At 41.1% G+C, this 18,565-nt stretch overlaps 1 protein-coding gene across 4 annotated transcripts in view; it reads left to right on the top strand.

Annotated features, from left to right (window-relative positions):
- Window positions 1–18,565, top strand: part of LOC120400293 — a 194,409-nt gene that overhangs the window by 135,598 nt on the left and 40,246 nt on the right. For 2 of the 4 annotated variants that reach the window (XR_005595688.1, XM_039528741.1), the window contains 2 exons: window positions 1,987–2,077; window positions 9,174–9,299. Coding sequence is in view for 3 of the 4 variants with exons in the window: in XM_039528741.1 (XP_039384675.1) it covers window positions 1,987–2,077; window positions 9,174–9,232 (150 nt within the window). In the remaining variant the exon portion in view is untranslated. Of the gene's footprint in view, window positions 1–1,986; window positions 2,078–3,648; window positions 3,854–9,173; window positions 9,300–18,565 lie in introns of those variants that run through there. The other 2 variants (XM_039528740.1, XM_039528743.1) reach the window with 2 other exon arrangements.

Raw genomic sequence — 18,565 nt, 5'->3', positions numbered from 1 at the left:
TATTAATATTAGGTTAATGTACTTTCAAAAGCATCCTGCTTGAATTTACAGGAATGTATTGGGTTTAAACGGTGGTGAATTTTCCTTACCCAATGGGACTGTTACATTTTCTGTGTAAGTCTTCACTGCAGAGCTGGTCTGGGAGATCAGCTCCTAGTTTAGCCTAGCCTGGATCTAAGCAGCCACATTGCAAAGATCTACCTGAGCGCCTGTGTCCTCATTGGTGCTTCACTCCCCCATGTGTGTTGCTAAGACTTCTAGGGGCATATTTCATGGTTCATTGTGCTGCAGTAAGCTGAGCTGCTCTGATTCTTTCCCAATTAATTGTGGGAGAACTTGTCTATCCTTCTGGGCCCTAGGGAAATTGGCAGAAGGGATTGTAGGACTACCACCACTTAGTGAGTTAGCCTGTATACTCACTGCTAAAAGGGTGTCTTATCAGGCCAAGTGAAAGCAGAATCTGGGCAGTGGCTCTCAACCTTTGCAGACTACTGTACCCCTTTCAGGAGTCTGATTTGTCTTGTGTACCCTCAAGTTTCACCTCTCTTAAAAACTACTTGCTTACAAAATCAGACATAAAAATACAAGTGTCCCAGCACACTATTACTGAAAAATTGCTGACTTTCTCATTTTTGCCATATCATTATAAAATAAATCATTTGGAATATAAATATTGTACTTACATTTCAGTGTATGCTATAGAAAGCAGTATATACAAGTCATTGTCTGTATGAAATTTTAGTTTGTACTGACTTTGCTAGTGCTTTTTATGTAACCTGTTGTAAAACTAGACAACTGTCTAGATGAGTTTATTTACCCCCAGAAGATCTCTGTGTACCCACAGGGTTACATGTACGCCTGGTTGAGAAGTACTGCTTTAATGCATACTCCAAGATGGGCCTACACTGGGTTGAAAGACTATTTAACTAAGGTGAGAAGGTGTTTTGTATGGTACAAGAGTCCAGGTTAACTCTTCAGTGAAAACATCCTTGTTATTACAAAGGTGCTGTTATATTGTTTAGTAACTCTCCCACAATGCACAATATCTTAACTGCAATATAGTGTAAAATAAATACCTATAAGTATGTTGAACAACCCTGTCAATACAGCCTTGCCAACATTTTTTTCTCTACTCCCTCTTCTCCTCCCCATCACCCCCAATTAGGACAATATTTAGAAAGAAGAATTTTTGGCAAGAAATGACAGAAAATCAATTGCAGGCACAGCTATGTTAAATTCTGGATTGTACGCTAATTATATACTAAATTAATTTCAGATTATTCCCATTAAGCTTCCCATGGCCAGTTCTATTGTTCTTTCTTTTGTTTTGTTTTTTCATTCTTCTAGTACCATAAAAAGGCAGAATAGATGAATGAAGAATCTCTGCTTGAAAACGGGATTGTCATATTGTAGATTTACTAACAGTGGGCTCGATCCACAAGGGCTTCACTGGGATTACTGAGCTGCTCAAAGATAAGCATGAATTGAAGTGCTTTGCTGGGTAGCACTATGTGCTCTGAAGCTGGAGGGATTCATGCTTTCAGTTCTGGAGTTCAGTTCAGTTCCCAGTTCAATCCTGGGAAGAAGGATGGTGTAGTGGTTAAGGTTCTCCCTTTGGATTTGGGAAACTGTGATTCTAATCCCTGCTCTAGACTTTCTGGATGATCTTGGCAAATCCTTAGTAATTCTCTCCCACAGTGATAACAGCACTTCCCTACCTCACAGGGGTGTGTGAAGAGAATGAATATATTAAAGGTCATGAGGCACTCAGATACTATGGAGAGTATCAGCACCTAAAATAAATCAGAGCCAGAGTGCTCAGCACCTTACAGGATTGAGCTCACTATGAATATCATTATTCATAGTATAATGAATATTCACGGCTACCCCTCTGATTATTAAAATATTAGTTTTGGCTGTACATTTAATCATTGTAACATTGTAACAGTTATCATATTTGTGATAAGTAACTTTTGTTATTGGCAGATAGGACAAGCCAAATATTTTGGAAGCCAAGTCTGGGAGTTACTACTGCATATTTTTCCCCCTAGGCCAACAGAAGCTGAGCATTCCACAGGTAACACTGTTTAGACACTCTTTTAAAAGAGCTAATATGTGTAGCTTGACTAAGAGATGATTAATGAGAGGATATGATAACACTCTACAAATATTAGAAAGATGTTAACAATAAGGGGGAAAGAGAGGAATTGTTTTGACAGTACAAGGGGGTATAATCAGGAATAATGGGATAAAATTAAGAAAAGGAAACTTTAGTTTATCAGGGAGGAAATATGAAATATATTAGGCTGTAGAATTGTCTCCAAAGTGATTCAGTGGACCTGCCATTTCTTGGGATTTATAAAACTATACAAGACACTAGAAAATGCACTGTAGGAAATAATCCTGCCTCTACAGAAGAAGGGATGATGTAGCCAGATTTTCTATGTCTAACTTCCATGGTTCTATTTTGATTTGGACATAGTAATCATAATGTTTTCAGAGATTCTATTCTAATGTTTTTCTTATGAACCTCTAAAAACCAATTACTCAATTTTACAGGAACACACCTTGCAACTACTAGAGTTGGTCCTTAAAATGGATTAATCATATTGTATCACTTGGTGAAGAAAAGTGGGTTTGAATGTGAGTTACAGATATTCATTTTCTGCCCTCCCACTCCCGAAATAAAAATCATTACATGTGAGAAAGGAAGAACTGGCTTAGTTTAAGCACTAGTTCATTTTTGCTATTTTTTCTTCACTGTGTGTAAACATTACATCTATGTTTTCATACACAGTATGTTCACAGTACAGCTGGTTGAATTACCGTATTCATTGTGAATAATACTTGTGGTCAGTTTAGCCTTTTTTATGATTGAGCTAAGCCTGATTTCTACAGATATGTTTCTAATTCTCAGGTATTCACCAAATAGTTTACATGAACAGAGTTTGTCCTGTGTGGTGTTTACAAACTGTTTGTTTTGACTATTTACTTGTGTGTTATTGGGCATCTAACTCACATAGTAGTATTTCTGCTCCCTGATTGGAAGACTCAATCTTTTAGAACAGGACAGTAATGAATAATTACTTCTGCTAAAATTCATGAAGTCTTCCAGATTAGAAAACTCCCAATGGCTGTCTGAATACTCACAGATGACAAATAATGACCCCAGAAATCATTGTGAAAATAATTTTGTATTTATATTCATAGAAATATTCCTGAATTATTTTTTAAAAAAAATTATTTGAGCAGCTCCAGTATGCAACATCCTTTCAATGTCATTGTGAGTTTGCTGGTAAGACTTTTCAATGGTACTATGTGTTCAAAAGCAAACACCAAAAGTAAAGGAAAGTCTGAGGCAAGTACCTCTTCCCCTTTGAGACAGGGGCATTCAACTCTTAACTGCCTCCTAGCAGCTGGATGTGGAAATGCAGTCCTTCCTGCCCCTGGCACCTCCTGTAGGTTGTAGACCTTACTTGGTAGGTCTTCAATGGTTCAGCCCTTCAATGGATGAACCCCTTCTGGAGTAACAAAGATCTAGCACAGACTATTGGTGTGCCCTTATTATTGCCTTCATCCCTATCTCTTGGCCTTTTAAATCTAGCCCCTATTTCTTGGTCCTTTAAAATATCCATGTCTCCTTTCCAGGGCTTGGACCACTCCATCATTGGATTGTGAGGGAACTCGGCCCACCCACTACTCCAGGTCCCAATCCAGAGACTCTATACCCAGCAGCCACAACCACTGCCTCAAATTTGTTGCTGGTATTCCCTAGGCCTTTTTCCACATAGGCCCTTTCTCTTCACCCTTAGCTTGCAACTGAAGTTCCCATAGCCTCTTCCTCCTAACTGAATACAAAATACCACTATAACCCATTTTCTGGTTCTCTTTCGAGCTCCTGTGACCAGAAAGGAGTACTCTTTGTTGCTCCTCTGGTTCCAGCCAGGAACTGACCTGCTCAGCTCCTGCAGGTCCTTTTATCTGAGCCAGCTGGACTCTGATTGCCTGCTTCTACGTAGTTTTTCTAGCCAGGCATGGAGGACGCCCCCTTCTCAGCTCCTTTCCAGGGCTGAGATGTAGTAGGACCGCTGAGCCTCCAACAGAAGGCCACAAAGGCCTCGTACACCCTGTCACACTCTCCCACCCCCTAAACAAAACAAAACAAAACAAAACAAAATTACTTTAGTAAGGTGAACTAAAACTGAGTTTATGTATTAGTAATTTAAAAGTAATGTCTTTCTAAGCATGTTTTTCTTAATTAAAAAAAAAGCCAACACATTCAGAATTATGGTTATGAGAAACCCAAATATTTGTACATTTGAAAATACTAAGTTGAAATACCCTATCTACCTGCACTCTGCTCTAAAAGAAATACTAGCCTCCCACATTAACTTCCATGTGGGTGAAATACTGAAAATGTTCACCCTAGAAGATGCTAAACTTTAGTAATTGTCCAAGGTACTATAATTTCATGATCCAGACCTAGGAGGTTTGTATATGGAGATGTGTTAGCAGTGTGTCCAACGATGCTTGGATAGTTGACTGGCATATAGACTTATAGGATCCAATCCTACTAGGTCTTAAGTGGCATCAACACCTTGCAGGATCAAGCTCTTGGTAAGGAGTTGGTAATGGCTGGTTTCAGTTTGCTACTTATCCAGTCTGGAATTTGTAAGATAGTTTATGTTTTTCTGTGGGCTGTGATGTATTATCATAAAGAAAGCTGGAGTTGGCACCCAGTGTATGATTAAATGTAAGGAATTCTATTTTATGTGATCACTGATAATAAGCAACTACTTGTTATGAATGAGTACTTGGAGTTTTCAATTGTCACAGAGCAATATTGGATGTGCAGTGCACTTCTAGCCTGAAGCCATTAAGATGTGAGCAACCAACAATCCCTAATTTATCTTTATTTTCTTGTTTCTATATTTAAAACAAGTACATTGATGACAATGTACTCAGCAGCGGGTATTTTTCTTAATATCAGAAATGTTTCTTGCCCCAGAGAAAGAGAGAAAAGACTCTAATATCCATCCCATCACTCAGATTTTTTTTAAATAGCTTATAGACTAACAGACATTTTGCAGCATGAGCTTTCGTGGGTGAATACCCACTTCTTCTTCTTGCATCCGAAGAAGTGGGTATTCACCCACGAAAGCTCATGCTGCAAAACGTCTATTAGTCTATAAGGTGCCACAGGATTCTTTGCTGCTTTTACAGATCCAGACTAACACGGCTACCCCTCTGATACTTTAAATAGCTTGTGCTCTACCTTTAATAGAAGGTATCTGTATAATTCATTCCTTGAAAGCTCAAGGATTTATAGATTTCTTTTCTATTTTGTCTAGCCAAATAATACAAAGCTTACATAAACAACAAGCTGATCGCTTGAAACTGCTTCTTTGACAGAAGATATATTGTGAAGTCATCAGAAATTAATTTGGCAAAATCTGTGTTTAATGCGCAGATGCTGAGTGGTGGTGGTGGTCTGGTCTCATGTAGGAAGATAGACTAGATGATCTGGTGGTCGATGATTCTCTATATATGACAGGGTAGTCAACAGGACAATAAGAAAAGATATAGAAAGCCAATGGAAAAATCTGCAAACAAGATTTTTGCACATTTCATCTTTTGTGAGCAGCTGCTGTGAGGGTACATGTGTATGCAAAGACAGGAAACATAGATAAGGTCAAGGTTGCAAAAGAATTTGGGTGACACTTTAAGTTACAGAGTATACATAGGTGTAACACAAACATTTACTTCCATGGTAACTGTATCATTTAATTACAAAGAAGGAACCACCGAATAGCAGAGAAGCTAAGTAGGATACAACTGCAAGGAAAATGCCAACTTTTTCAAGGAAAGTTTACAACAGGAATCTAAGACCCCAGTTTAGCAGGACACTTCAGCGTAGGCGCAACCTGCGTCAGGAAGCATGTGACCAGGATTTGCCACTGAATTTGGTCCGCTGGTCAGATCATTAGCTCCCTGTCTTGGTCCGGGTACTGACGGGGAGTGCGACATGAATGCTGATCCATGCCCCCCTATGGTGTAACTTTAAGTACATAAGTAGTCACATTAATACTAAAGAAATAGGCAAGCAGAAGCAAAGTGATTATCACATAGCTCTGACAATTCACCTCAGTCTGAAATTTCACCATGCATTCTTCTAATCTTGGTTGTCTTCAGAGCAAAAATGAATTGACCTAAATTATATGATGGGTTTGTAACAAGGACAAATGTAAGACCACCAAACACATCTCCACATATGGCCTAACTAAGGTTTGAAAGGAAGAACTAATGGATTAACTCTTTGATAACTGTCTATTTCCTTTTCTAAACCATACTGCATGTTACACTATGGTATATAATAATTACCTTTTGAAACTTTGAGATGTAATTACTAAGTATTCTGAAAGAATTTGCACATACTGTGTATTTGCATAGTATTTATAGGGCTGGACAAACCAAGTGGAAAAAAATCACAGAATTGAACAAATTTTGTATGGGCTTAGCTACACTAGGTTTTTGTGCCCTGATATAGCTGTAGAGATGGTGCAACAGTGTAGACGCTGCATTGGTGTATAAATGGGCTTGCACAGGTGCAGCTTACCCCAGGTTGAAATTCTAAATTACAAGTGGTGGATTCTCCATCTTTGATGGCTTTAGATCAAGACTAGGTGCCTTCCTGGAAGATCTGCCTTAGTCCAAAAGAAGGTACTGGGTTTGCTACAGGAGTAACTGGTCTACAGAGGTGCTGACTCTGTGGGTGCTCCAGGGCTGGAGCATGCATGGAAAAAAATTAGTGGGTGCTCAGCACCCACTGACAGCCAGCTCTCCTTTCCCCCCGCAGTGCCTCCAACCTGCCTGCTATGTTTAAGCCACTTCACTTCTCCAGAAACACAGTCTCCAGTCACTGATTCACAGCTGTCATATCAGTGAACCCCTGGAAGCCAGCGTACTTTAGAGCAGCCTTTAGAATCATGCCAAGGGACACCTCCCTGTGCACAGCCAGCAACTGAGGAGGGCTAAGCCATTCTGGCAACCTCATCCTAAGCAGCTCTGCCGTACTCTTGTATCTGATCTTTAGGTCTTGTCGACACATGGTTTTTTTTTCTTTTTGTACAAGCATGCTGCAGCTCAGGTGGGGGTTGCAAAGGTGGCTTTACACTCCCCAGATCCTGTGGTGGCTGTGCATCAGGCTGGTCTCCTGGCATGACCTTGAAGTCTAATCTAAATTATTACACCGACCAGAGGTTGCTATGGCAGTGGGAACCAACAGAGTTAAGGGACTTGAGGCTCTGCTTCTGGAGAAGCTAATTTAGGATTCAATCCAGAAAGGCAATGAGCACTTTGTTCCCAATCCAGCAAAGCATTTGAGCACATGCGTAATCCAGCCGATTGCTGGGTCAGGGCCAGAGAGCTCAGACCCTTGCCAGACCGAGCTGTTAATGCAGCAGACATGCTAGGCAGCGGACTTACAATATTTAAACAAGGGATTTTTTGTAAAACTCTTTGTAAAAATATATACTGCCTTTCTAGGATAGAGATGTGCTGTCCCCATGTGTGGAAAAACATGAAAGGAGTCAGATAAATTTAAGATGGAGAAGACATGTAAAAACAAAGTCCATCGTGTCCACCTGCCCTGGCCATGAACAATTGTTCGTAGCTGTCGGTTCTCTTGCATCTTTGTTCAATTCAGTTTTAATGGTGGAAATTATTAAACTTCTCCCCCATGGTAGTGGGTGCTCATGGTGCTAAGCACAGTACCATAACGCCTATTGCCATCACTTCCAAGACAGTATCAGACCTAATATGACAAGACCAGAATTAATTATTTGTGAAAAGGGTTACTTCATTTACAAAGTTAAGAGTCCCTTAAGCTGTTAATAACTGATCACATTATTTTATTTTTGTAATAAAAAGAATGAGTTAGCTAGGTTGTTTGTGTCCCTGTGTTGCAAGGTACGTATAGTGGGTGATCACCCGTTCCTGCCCTGTGGGGCTTAGAACAACCCAGCAGAGGGCTGGGGCTGGGGCAAGTAGCTCCCAGGCTTATTGGGGAAGTAGGCACAGCTAGGAGCCTTGCCCCAAACAGACCACAGCTGGCCCTATAAAAAAAGGCTTTGAGTCAGGAGCACAGACAATCTCTCTCTGCCTTCATAGAGAGAGAGAGGGGCCTGGCTGCTGGGAAGCTCAGGGTGCCTAGAGTGAGGCAAGGTTGGGGAAAGGTCAGAGGGGCTGGGGAGCTCCAGGCTGGCAACTCCCCAGGCTGCAGGGCCTTGTCCAAGGCCCCATAGAGGCAGTGGGTTGCAGAGAGAGGCAGCAGGTCCAGACCCAACCTTGCCTATGATGCGTGGCTGACATTGCAGTCTGCCCCAGAGTGTGGGGCAAGTTGATGACTGGCAGTAGCCTACAACTGAGGTGGGGTAGGGATAGGGGGTGTGGGTTCCCCTGAGTCTGCAGGGGTATTGCCAGGGGGCAGCACCCCAAAAACAAGGGGCACCGGGTCCTGGGAGGGACATGGGGGCCAGCGGCAGCAGGACACCGGTCTGCAGAGGGTGTTCCAGAGGCTGGAAGAGCCAATTCCCTGGACAACCAGTAGGAGGCACCACAGGGGTGAGTCACGTATCGTTACAGTACACTTTAAAATTTAATGGAGAAATTTAGCAGCTTGACTTTCTGGTGTTAATGACAGTGCACACCTCTGAGAAATTATGCCTGTCTGTTTTGGATATGTTAGTTCTCTGGCTGCATAATTGCCCTGAGTGTATTGTTATTGAATTTTTTGGCAGCTGGTCCACATACCAATGGTGATGTAACCCAAATGACCTTATGGCCTTTGCAGGTCATGCATGACTCTTGTATTCACAGTTTAATAAAGCTAGGGAACAACACTTTCAGAAAGAAAAAATCTCAACTCTGAATTGTCCGATGTACTCAAAACAGCAGAATATCAGTCTGTGCCACAATTAAATTCTTTTAAGATGTTACACAGACCTTGATCCTGTCTCATATGAGAATAATTGTCAATTGACAACAGAGGAGTTCTGCTGGTATAAAGTGAAAGGTGAATTGGGCCCCCTCATTCCAAGATTAGATAACTTGATGCTTGGATATAGGGTACTAAAGGTCTGAATTTCAGATTATGCCATTCTCTTTATTTTCAGATATGTTACAGGTTTCACCCTCTCTCCAAACAGTGAAGCCTGAAATGACCAATGGCTGAATCAAAGTGATTTTTACAGCTGTTGAATGGCTCCAGAATGGCAAAGCATTGCCTTGAGAAATTCTTCCCACTGATCCTTTACTTCCCATTCATTCTCTTATCCAGCTACTCTGTTTTGAGTGTGGGTTTTTTTTGTAATTTTTGGCAGGCAAAATTCTCTCTGGAAGTCTTAATTTAAGACTGATTGTTCCTATGTCCACTCATATGACAGTGACAGTGTGTACAAATATTGTAGCTTATTTTGCTCTAAATAAAGAATCAAAATTATGCTCACACAGTGTTTAAATTTGTATATTGTGACACTAGTAAATGCCCTGGAAAGCTATCAGTGTCTTCAGGGGGTACTGTATCACATTTTGACTGAATCAGAATTTGTGGAGTGTGTGTAAGTGCCTCGTTCTTTGCATCTGCAACCATTTTAAGCAGCATTTATCCATTTCTTCTGCCATCACCACTCTGCTCTTCCCTGCTAAGAGGTTGAGCTTCTCTTTGTCATCCAGTTGGACATAATCATCCCTTTAAATTCCAGGGTGTGAGATCACTGAAGATGTTAAACATTACACTAGTGTGTGTGCCGACAGATCACCGAATAGCCTTTCTCCTAGCACTGCCTAACTCTGTCAGATTGCCTAGAAAGCTGGAGGGCAAAAAGTAAATGTGACAAGGTAAGTAAAAGAGAAAGGAACGAGTCATCAATATTTTACAAGCAGTTTCTGAGCATTTAATGCATTGTATTGTGAACTTTTTGATGCCTCCTCACTACTAAGGAACTTATTTCAAAGTGGAATTGATATGCTTGCACTCTCAATGTAATATAGAGGGTCACATTCCAGAATAATTCATCAAATGCTCTATATATTGAAACAGTGACATGGTCAAAAGCCAGAGGCAAAGGTGTAAATATTGTAACCCCAAAGGGATTTTAGGGATCACTATCACATTAGTGCTGTAGAGAACTGAAGATATAAGCGATGCTTGGCTCAAAGCCTATGGCTGATTGGTAGCCACATGTGGTTTTGAACTACAGAATAGGAGTCAGGTCATCATTGTTAGGAAGGAAAAGTAGTAGAAAGATGAAAACAAGATGGATTTTTCACTGGTAATTCAAAGATTTTTTTTTTTTATGCTGGGTCATTTTGCTTTGGGTCTCCTGCAGAGTTGCCAACTTTCACACAGTAAATAAGCACCCTGACTTTCACAATAAACCAAAAATCAAGATAATTCCATTTCAAAACGAGGCCAAAAAAGCCAATCCCTACGAACCCCAACACTCTAACTAGGTCCCCCCGGCATGCAGTCTGGGATTGTGGTGGGCCCGCTGTGCACCCCTGACTCTCTCCACTTCTTGTCCCTGCTTGCCCCTTTTTTTGATCAGCTCCTGGCAAGCAGAGGCTACAAGCCAAAAACTAGCCAATAAGCAACTCACAAGCCAGTAAAGCCAAAAACAAGCCCAATTTCTGCTTCCCCCCCCCCCCTCAGGTTTGGCATGTCGGGTCTCCTGCCATTTGAAGAAAGTTGTGGGAGGACAATGACAATGTTTGTAACAAAATAAAAACAAAGATGAGAGACTAATACAGAGAAGCTACACTTGTTTACTAATCTTCAATTAATTTGTTCTTATTAATGAAAATATAGTCAAGAAATTACATCTTTTTTTCAAACTGAATTTATCTTTCTAAACCTATGTGTAACGTACAAGTGAGACAGAGAGAGAGAAAGCAATTAGATGACTTCAAGAAATAATTTCCGATCACAACATACTGTTTCTTAGCCACTTTCTGACTGCTGTTTAAAAATAAATAAATAAATCCTCTACCAAAGTCACAGCATATAAAACACTTGTCTGTGTGGTGAAAAATATACACTTTACATTTCATTCTACATAGTAAGATGTTAAAAGTGCAACCTTTAACTTCAGCGGTCTTTGTAAGACAAATTCATTTTTTCCTCAAAGAAAGAGGTAGAAAGGTACAAAAGGCATTATATGAAAAAATGCATGCCTTTTATTAGATCAAGCAGAAAAATCTTCTGAATAAATTGTGCTTAGGGTTTTATCAGAGACCTCTTGAGGTCCCTTCAAGACCTACATTTCTATAATTCCATGCTTATACTGAAAACTAGTGACCTTTTTGTATGCCCATTGAAGTCAATGGAAAGACTCCCATTGACTCCCCTGGACATTGGATTGAGCCTTATGTGATTATTTTACTGGAGCTAAAATTCAGCCTGGATTTGATAAGAGGTTTGGCAAGCTTGACATACTTACTCTGAATTTGGTATCAAAACCCCCTGACGGGAGGTGTAGAGTATGCCAGTAAGGAGTTTCAGGTAGAAATCACAGAAAAGCCAGTAGTTTTGATGGAGCTCTGAGTTTAGAGTTTGAATAGATACAAAAATGCAACAGCAAGGCAAAAATTAAGGGAGGCAAATCCATGCAGATTGAAACTAAAGTTCAGTAAATCCCCAGTAAAGTCACAGTGCTGAGTTTTGCACAATTCTAATTGAGTGATTCCATCTGATGGGGAAAAGCAAAACCATTAACTGGAAAGGCAAAGAGAGGCATTCTGATTTGTAGAAAAAAGGGGAACCCTTTTCCTTCATCTAAAGGGACTTTGTTTTTTTGAAGGCGAAATCATGGGATCATTTGCTGTGCAATTGCACGCTGAGATGAGTGTGTATTTGAATGAGAAAATGGCTTTAATTTTTGGCTTTGGACATTTTCCAGAACAGAAAAATGAAAACAGAATTGTAACCACTTTAGAATTTGCTAACTAAATTCATAATTGTTCTGAATTATTGCTGTGTGTCTCTGTCCTTGTTAAATTGGCCTTCTCTGGAAGTATTCATTTATAGTATGATTATAAGCTGTGCGTACTAGGTATCTTTGCCTTTGCCATAATGCATAACTACAATAGAAGAGTAACTACAGAGACTCTAGGGGCAAAAATAAGGTAATACTGTCTGACCATTTAAATTTCTTCTTTTCCATTTTTTCCACATCTCCTCACTGTAAGTTACCAGCATAGGGCCAAATGCTCTTCTCTGGTCGAATGAGCAAAAAGGAGAATGCACATACAGATCCATCTTGGGGTGCATGAATGGAGGCCATGGCAGCTCCACTGCTTGCTCTTAACCATCCTTCAAATGTGCAGAATCCTTTCTCTGGGTGCTCTGCAGGGTTTGGAAGGCAGGGCTGGGAGAGTGTAGAGAGGAGCTACTAGCCGCTGCATTCTTCCTACTCTAGGCTGCAAATGTCTAAGGCAATATCCGTGCCTACCTTAACATTGCGTCAGGTAGTATCAACTCAAGCTCTGCTCTTGAATCTTCTGCTTAATATGAACCTGACCATCCCCTAGTTAGTGACACACTGAGCCCTTGGCATGTGATGGGAGTACAATAAATAGAGGGGCTGAAATGATTTGAATGTTCAGTTTAGGTGTTGTCAGTTCTAGGCAGAACACTGTAACTATAGTAGATACAGGGCCTTCCTCTTATTTACACTAAGAGTTTTACACAGCTCTGGCACTGTAAAGAAGCCTTAAACAGAATGGTAAATGTAAATAATACCCCCTTTAAGGCATTTTCGTGTAAATGAGAATCAGGCCCATGGTAGCTAAGTGCATATTAGCCTGAATTCTCAAATGTCCACATATTCACATATTTTCAATTTCCATTGCTATTCCTCTCTGCAAACTCTGCATATAGAAATAAGCCATGGCAGAGGGCACTTGCACTGAACCTGTCAATGGTAACCTGTGCAAAACTTTTAAAAGACTGGCAAGCAGAGGAGACTGTGGTCTCCTGTGGTCACTCAAGGTATCAAATGCTGGATCTGGTTAAATTTCAGCTGATGTTCACCAGGTTGTTGATAAGCCTGCTGAAAAGAAGCCTTCTAAGAATAAATTGCATCATTACTTGAGATGCTTGTTGGCATTAATGTTCTCTGTGGCTTTTCTTGACCATAACATAGGGTTTCATTGTAATAAAATGGCATTTTTGTTACATTGAAGTTGGCTAAATATTTTTTGTAACTTCCCAGGCCAATAACAAATGAGACTGCATCAAATGTGATTTAAACGTGATGGCAATTTTATCCCATATAGAATAAACCAAGTTAACAATAGAGAGACAAAGTGGGTGAGGTAATATCTTTTATTGGGCCAACTTCTGTGGGTGAAAGAGACAAGCTTTCAAGCTACATATGGCTCTTCTTCAGGTCTGGGAAAGGTACTCAGAGGCCAGGTCTACACTATAAACTCACATTGGTATAACAACATTGCACAGGGGTGTGGAAAATCCACACCCCTGAGCGATGCAGTTATATCAAACTAACCCCCGGTGCAGACAGCAATATGTCAACAGGAGGGCTTCTCCCATTGACATAGCTACCACCTCTCTCAGAAGTGGATTAACTATGGCAATGGAAAAAGTTCTCCTGTTTGCATAGTAGCATCTTCATTGAAGTGCCACAGCAACGCAGCTGCACTGCTGCTACATTTGAAGTGTAGACCTGCCCAGAGTGTCATACCTAAATACAAGATGGAACACATTATTTAGTATAAGTAGTTAAAACATATTCTAAGGGATCATTCAAGATGAAGTTACCCATTAATATCCCAGCAGTCATTAAAAAAAAGGGGGGGGGTATTAGTGGGTTGCAGATTGCTGTAATAATGCATAAATCATTAATAAGTGTCATTATTAAGACTGTGCGGTTTTTAGTGTCTAGCAAAGTTATTAACTTAAGTCCAAGGCTTGTCTTATGAAGGTGTTGTACAGGTTTCCTTTGAGGAAGGGAACCAAGAAGTCAGATATGGAGTGGTTGTTTTGTGAAAAGCGTTTGCCCATGTTTTGATATGGTGTTTTTGTCTTTTATCATTTTTCTGGGTGAGTTTATTCAAGAGTGTAGGGTTGTCTGGTTTCACCCACATAGTTGTCATGCAGAAGAATGACACAGAAAACCTTTCAGAGTAGCAGCCGTGTTAGTCTGTATCAGCAAAAACAACGAGGAGTCCTTGTGGCACCTTAGAGACTAACACATTTATTTGGGCACAAACTTCCATGGGCTAGAGCCCACTTCATCAGATGCATGGAGTGGAAAATACAGTAGAGATATAAATACATAGCATATGAAAAGATGAGACTTGGACCAACAGGGCTAAAGTAACACTGCAAATAAGTTAATAATATACAGACCAATTGATAGTTAATACTGATAGACAGGTAAAGGAAGTACCTATCCAGGGAAGGATTTCAACATTAGTTCAGCACAAAGATGTCAGCCTGTGGATTAGTCAATTGCTCAGATGTAAGGGCATGTATTTAAAGTCGTCAGCAATAAGCAATGTGGGTGGGAATGCTGGTGCTCTGGTGATGTAGAGACCAGATCCAGAATGACTTTTGTCAGTGTCTGCAGTGAATAGATTGATTTACACCCACTGTCAGTGCTTAGCAAACTACTACTAATAATATGCTTTCCAAATAGGTCACTATGGAAAAGCTGGCTTTATTATAAGTACCAGTTGTTGGACCTTCTAGATTCTGAGTCATGGGGATTATTGACTGGACCCTAGTAAATCAGACTGTACTGCTGACTTTATACATATATTGTGGTTGTAATTTATGTGTTGGTTATATATATATTCCCTCATTTCATATTGTTCTGTAGTTTAAGGCAGATTTATATTCTTTTCCAGTGTGATTCTGAACTTAATAAAGATAGTCTTGCCACAGGATATTATTTATATGTACACCTCTTTTGATACAGGCCATGCTGGAGACATTATGACTCTCATATTTCAAAAGTGTCCTTGGCTTTTGGGCGCCTGGGTTTCTGATGCGTACCTTTCTAAAGCTAACGTGAGAGGTGCAGCACAAAGTTACAGCCCTCATGGTGTTAGGCCAAGATGGTTTAAGCCTCTCTTGTGCTCTTTTGATTCTGGGCTGCTCCAAGGCCCCTGGGGTAACTTAGGCAGTCCTCAGTATTGAGTATAGGCTCCTAACCAGGGTTTGTGAAGGGGTCCTCAGAAGACAGTCTTTTGGCTACATTCTGTAGTGCTTGTGCCAGGAGAATCTTTCCCCAGTCAGAACCAGGGATTGTAGGGCCCATTTACACTGCTCTGGCCTTTATAAGCATTGTAAAGGGCTGGATGTCAGAACCTGGTCTCAAACCACAGTCTTGAACCCAGGCCCTCTGGGTTATTGGGAAGCAGCCTTGGCCACACATGAGCAGCATGCACACAATATATTGTGAAGGCACTGCCAACATGTACTCTATTCAAAGCTGGAAAAATGTGTCTTAGAGCAACCTACCATAGAGTTTCTCGGATATATACTGTCTCCCAAAAGAGTCTGCATGCAACTCCATGAGGTAGGATCCAGAATCAACTGTGTGATGCCCAGAAGCATTCGAGTAACCTAACACTTCGTCAGGTTTGCAAACTTTTACAGGCGCTTTATATGGGGTTACTCTCAAATTCTGGCTCTGATAACCGCCTTGCTTTGCAAACTCACCAAATTCATCTGGATGTTGGAAGCCCTACATGCTTTTGAACCCCTGAAGATGTTTAACACTGAGACAATCCTTGTGCACCCAGACCCAAGTCAGGCATTCATCCTGAAAACTGATGCCTCCAATGTTGCTAATTGGGGCAGTGTTGTCCCAAAGACAGAGTCTTGATCAAGAGCTCCATCTCTGCACATATTTCTCTCCAAAGAGCTCCCCTGCTGAACATAACAATGGGATTTCAGCTAATGCGGCATCAAAGGAGCTTTTGAAACCTGGAGGCCCTAACTGGAAGGGGCAAAATGCCCTGTGCAGGTATATACTAATCACAAAAATTTAAAATACCTGTGCTCTGCTAAAGCCTTGAAACAATGACAGCTAAGTTGGGCTCTCTTCTCAAATTTGATTTTTATCATCACATATTGCCCTGGCTCTAGGAATGGAAAGGCAGACACCATTTCTAGGAAACTGTATGCCACGGATCCTAGAGAATCTGATGTAGAGGCAACCTGAAGCCACATCACTTCCTTGGAGGGTCATTACTATCAGACTTAATGGCAACTATACATTCTGCTCTTCAAGATGACCCTTTTCCTCAGAAGCTCCTAGCCTCTGACACCAAACCCCCAGTTTAAATTACACACAGATACGGTCTCCTTTACGTCCACAGACGTATATATCCCCCAAGTGAAGCCCTCATCTGGAAGTTTTACATCTATACCATGATGTCCTTTGGGCAGGTCAGTTGGACCTGGCGTGCTGATCATTTTGGTAGGCAAAACTGCAGTCTGACATTCCTGCTTATGTCAAATCCTGCGACACCTGCACCTGTACAAAGGTACCTCAAACAAACTAAACCCTCCAGAATGCTAATACCCACTGAAACCCCTGTAAGGCCCTGGTCCTGGATCACTATGAACTTCATTGTCAAACCCACTGAATCCAAGAGTTGCCATGCCATCAGGACAGTGGTGACCAGCTTACAAAGATGGTGCATTTCACCTATTATAAACAACTCCCCACCGCTGAAGATACCACCACCTCCTTATCTCCCATGTCTTCCGCCTCCATGGCCTCTCAGATCACGTTACTTCAGACCAAGGACCCTCCTGAGTTTGTACCATGGTTTTGGAGGGAAGTGTTCTGCTTCCTAGAGGCGTGTCTTCTTACAGCACCCACCTGTCATCCACAAACAGACTGTCAAACAGAAAGAGTGAACCAGGTACTGGAACAGTACCTACACCGCTTCCCCAATTTCCATCAGTGTGACTGGGCCTCACTGATTGCACATGTGGAATTCGCATATAATAACATGGACCACACTTCAATGCAGATGAGCCCATTTTTCACTACTTGGTTTTCAGCTCCATTTTCATCCTGTACTGCCCACAGCACCTGCTGTTCCTGCAGCATCAGACCTGATGCACTGCAGCCAACAAACCCAAGAGAAACTAAAGTGACATCTTAATGTGGCCAAGGCAGTGTACAAGCATTATGCTGACTGCTACTGACAGAAAGGTACCACTTTTGCAGTGGGGCATAAAGTTTAACTGTTAAGTCAGCCTGTTTTGAGGCATTTGGCTCTCTGCAAACTAGACCATCCATACATGGGCTTTTACCAGATCTGCAGACCAATCTGCTGACCTTCAAGCTACAGCTTCCCTGATCCCTCAAGGTGCAACCTGTATTTCAGGTTTCCCTCCTGAAATCCTTCTCAAACCATCCTTTCCATAACTGAAAACAGTCCTCCCCCACCCAGCCACTTATTCAGATTCAGGGACAAGAAGAGTATATTGTCCATTAGATCCTAGATTCCCAGATATGATGTGATAAGTTGTGGTACCTCATCAACAGGAAAGGATATGGGTCTGAGGAGTGAACCTGCAAACCAGCTCACCATGAACACACTCCTGAAAAAAAGTCAATACCTTCCACAGAGCACACCCAGATAAACCCAGACCTCCTGCACCCTGAGGTCACCCCATGAGAGGAAGGTGATGTCAGGACCTGGTCTCAAACCTAGGCCTATTGGGAAGCATCCTTGGCTATTGTACAATGCTGATTCATCCAATTACCAGGGCATTCACAGACTTGGGTGGGCCAGCTTCCAGGGTTCTGCGACCAGCTTCCTAGTTGGCTAATTGACTCTGAATGGTTGGTGACCACTGATCTAGACTGCCCTTTGACCTGCCTGACCCCTGGGTATTACACTGCGGTCGGATTGAGGATCTCATTCTTAGAGTTTGTCTTTCAGAGGTGCTCAGCGCCTCAAATTGAAATTAATAGGAGCTGCAGTGCTCAAAGTATCTGAAAACTGGATCTTAAATGTCCAGCACTGGGCTCTCAAAATATAGAGGCCACTTTTGGAAACTGTGCTCATCCTCTTTTGTGCCTGAACTGATTTACATTCCTAACCTAACGTTGCAGAATTATGAGTGATATTTATCTCAAAGTTATCCAGTTAGACTATTTAATCTCTTTACTCAGTTCAATGACATTTCTGAAAATAATGTTTAAGAGACAGACAGGTGGCTACATTTAGGGTATCTGTCATAACATTTTTACGATTTTATTCCCATTAATGTCTGTTCAGCAATTCCCACAAATTATTTAATTTAGAATTTCAATAGTTGATATTTAGATATATTTTTAACATTAAATTGCTTGTTTTACCCTTCAGATATTGTTCTTACTGTAGTTGAAGAAGGGAGGAGATGGCAGAATAGAAAATTGACATGATTACAGTATAATATAAACTTAAATGAGAGCTACCAGCTTTATATGATTATTGTTTTCAGAATGTTTAATATATATTGGTCTACAGGAAG

Source organism: Mauremys reevesii, linkage group 3, assembly GCF_016161935.1.
Source record: "Mauremys reevesii isolate NIE-2019 linkage group 3, ASM1616193v1, whole genome shotgun sequence".
NCBI lineage: Eukaryota > Metazoa > Chordata > Testudines > Geoemydidae > Mauremys > Mauremys reevesii.
The sequence above is the reverse complement of the archived record's forward strand: the minus strand, read 5'-3'. Positions and strand labels throughout refer to the sequence as shown.